Source organism: Austrofundulus limnaeus, unplaced genomic scaffold (genome assembly GCF_001266775.1).
Source record: "Austrofundulus limnaeus strain Quisiro unplaced genomic scaffold, Austrofundulus_limnaeus-1.0 Scaffold1743, whole genome shotgun sequence".
In the NCBI taxonomy this organism is placed as follows: Eukaryota; Metazoa; Chordata; class Actinopteri; order Cyprinodontiformes; family Rivulidae; genus Austrofundulus; species Austrofundulus limnaeus.
This window is the reverse complement of record NW_013954145.1, coordinates 9,882-12,487: the sequence shown is the minus strand read 5'-3', so window position 1 is coordinate 12,487 and position 2,606 is coordinate 9,882. Positions and strand designations below refer to the sequence as shown.

Genomic DNA, 2,606 nt, shown 5'->3' with positions numbered 1-2,606 from the left:
GTAGTAATATTACTCAAGTAAAATAAAAAGTACAAGTTCTCAAGTAAAATAAAAAGTACAATAAAGTGATTTTTTCCAGTTACTTAAGTAAATGTAGCTTACTGCACCTCTGCATGTTGTTAATGACTCTTAGCTACTACCACACCAAATATCAAAAGCTTTTCTCTAAAACTGACTGAGTTATAAACATGTTTGTGTAACAGTGAACAGTATTTTGCTGATTAATCTCTTCAAAGTAAAAGAGATAAAAGTCAAACACGTCTGAATCTCGTGGCCTCCTTGGGTCAGAGTCAAACATTTATTTGGTAATCTGCAGGGGAAAATGCCGAGTCACTTTACAAATGATTCAAAGGATTAAAACATCACTGTGTAAACACCAGGAGACATGCACAGACACTGCATAGGAGTGGAATGGCATCAAAACAAGAGAGTTTAATCTTCTTCCCTTATCAAAAACAAAACAAAAAAATTGTTTAATAAGGAGCAGCATCAAGAGGAGGAGAAACAAACATCGGGAGGATCTTCAGCTCTGCATTAATGTTCAAACATCATTGAGTTAAACCTAAAGATACAACAGCRCCCCCTGTCTGTGACACGTAGTAACAACCGTCCTGTCCTTAAAGAGTTAATTATATAAACACCATCCTTCATGACATCCGTCCTCTGAGGGTCTAATGACGCGAGGGGACGTGTGACGAAGCAGCTGCTGCCTCTGATTGGTCGAGGCGGTGCTGTGCCTCTCCGCTCTGCGATCCGGGGCTGCTCTCCTCGGAGCTGGACGGGTCGTAGAGGCCCAGGACCTGCTGCACCTTCAGAGGGAGCTCCTGCGACGGAGGGGGAAACGGTTCAGAGACGACATCATCGAGCCCGCTGATCTAACTGAGCCCAGAGTCTCACCTTGCAGCAAAGCAGCTGTTGATAAATGGCCTCGGCCTCGCACAGGATCCCCTGCAGGTCCAGCTTCATCGTCAGCTCGTTAATGTGCTGCGGATCAGTGGGGAGGAAGACGATGAAGRCCCGTTCGTTCACACATCGACCTGTCGTTGGTACTTTACCTTCAGAATGGTGTTGAAGTCGTGATCGGAGCCGATCAGCTCTCCTCTCTGCGACTCCAGGATGGAGCAGGCGATCAGGAGGTGGAAGTTGTCGCARGGCAGACGAGTCCAGAGGACCTGAGGAAGAAAAACAAAAACATAAACAACCTGCAGATGTTGGTTTTCTTATTGGTCTTGTTAAAATAAAATAAACTCACCTCCCACAGCGTGAGGATGTCCTCGAAGGAAAACTCTCTCTTGAACCAGATGAGCAGCCAGCGGAAACAGAAGCAAAGAGAGCCGCTGTCCTGAGAGTCTGAACAACAAATATAAACCTGTCAACTTAAAAAACAAAAAAASCACAACCAGCTCATTTATGAACTGAGTAGTTTTACAAAAAACCCTCAATGTTTTCCTGTGTATAGTTCCCCTTTCAAACTACTTCTGTTTCAAACTTTCTTACATCAGAACGGTCAAATTGTTCCTCCTCAGCTGCTTTTTTGTAACCGTCAGATTTTTCAACACATTTCACTTTATTTTAGATAAAATGCTGAAAAAACTGTCCATCTGACCAAGTTTTAAAATCGTATTTCCAGCCAAAAAAAAATATTTTTTTTGATCTTGTTGTAAGACTGATTTACTAAACGAACAGAATGAGTTTGATGATTTATCTTGTTAGCCTGGAAATTTGACTCAAATGAAGTGAAGAAATTCTGTTAACAGAGTACGATAATTTTACTTTGTAAGATTCTTGAAATACTTAATTTGACTCAAATATTACTTCAAGAATCTTACCAAGTAAAGTCAGCGTTTCTACAGTTTAAGGAAAGTTAAATTTAAGACTTTTTAATGTCAAGTGAAATTAAATTTAAGACCAACTTCACAATAAACCCAAATGACAAAAAAATAAATAAAAACTGGCAGAAACTCATGAATCTAAGTATTTTTGGTTGAAGTATTCAAATATTGCTAATAGACCAATTGATTTTATCCATATCTAACTAACAGAAACATTCCTAGCAGTCAGTTTTAAACTTAATTTATTTTCAGGAAATCATCTAACAACCCAAAGTTTGGAGTTTTAGGACCCACAGTGGGGTCTTAACCCCAATTCGCTGTAGATAAAACCTTAAAGTGCCWGTGAAATAAAATCTTTGTATGAAATTTGAATGCATTTTTGGAAAAACAACATTATTAACATATTAGAAAACAAATTTCACGTTGCTCAGATGGACAGTTGTTGAGATATTTGCCAGTGAAATAAAATCTTTGTATGAAATTTGAATGCATTTTTGGAAAAACAACATTATTAACATATTAGAAAACAAATTTCACGTTGCTCAGATGGACAGTTGTTGAGATATTTGCCAGTGAAATAAAATCTTTGTATGAAATTTGAATGCATTTTTGGAAAAACAACATTATTAACATATTAGAAAACAAATTTCACGTTGCTCAGATGGACAGTTGTTGAGATATTTGCCAGTGAAATAAAATCTTTGTATGAAATTTGAATGCATTTTTGGAAAAACAACATTATTAACATATTAGAAAACAAATTTCACGTTGCTC

At 37.8% G+C, this 2,606-nt stretch overlaps 1 protein-coding gene across 1 annotated transcript in view; it reads right to left on the bottom strand.

Moving 5' to 3' along the window:
* Nucleotides 1-262: 262 nt before the first annotated feature.
* The window catches only part of tbc1d17 (TBC1 domain family, member 17), a 9,269-nt gene continuing 6,925 nt past the window's right edge, over nucleotides 263-2,606 (bottom strand). The window contains exons 14-17 of the mRNA XM_014033455.1: nucleotides 1,253-1,350; nucleotides 1,056-1,172; nucleotides 898-984; nucleotides 263-824 (exon numbers count right to left, since the gene is read on the bottom strand). Of these exons, the coding sequence (XP_013888909.1) occupies nucleotides 672-824; nucleotides 898-984; nucleotides 1,056-1,172; nucleotides 1,253-1,350 (455 nt within the window). The 3' untranslated portion in view covers nucleotides 263-671. The remainder of the gene's footprint in view (nucleotides 825-897; nucleotides 985-1,055; nucleotides 1,173-1,252; nucleotides 1,351-2,606) is intronic.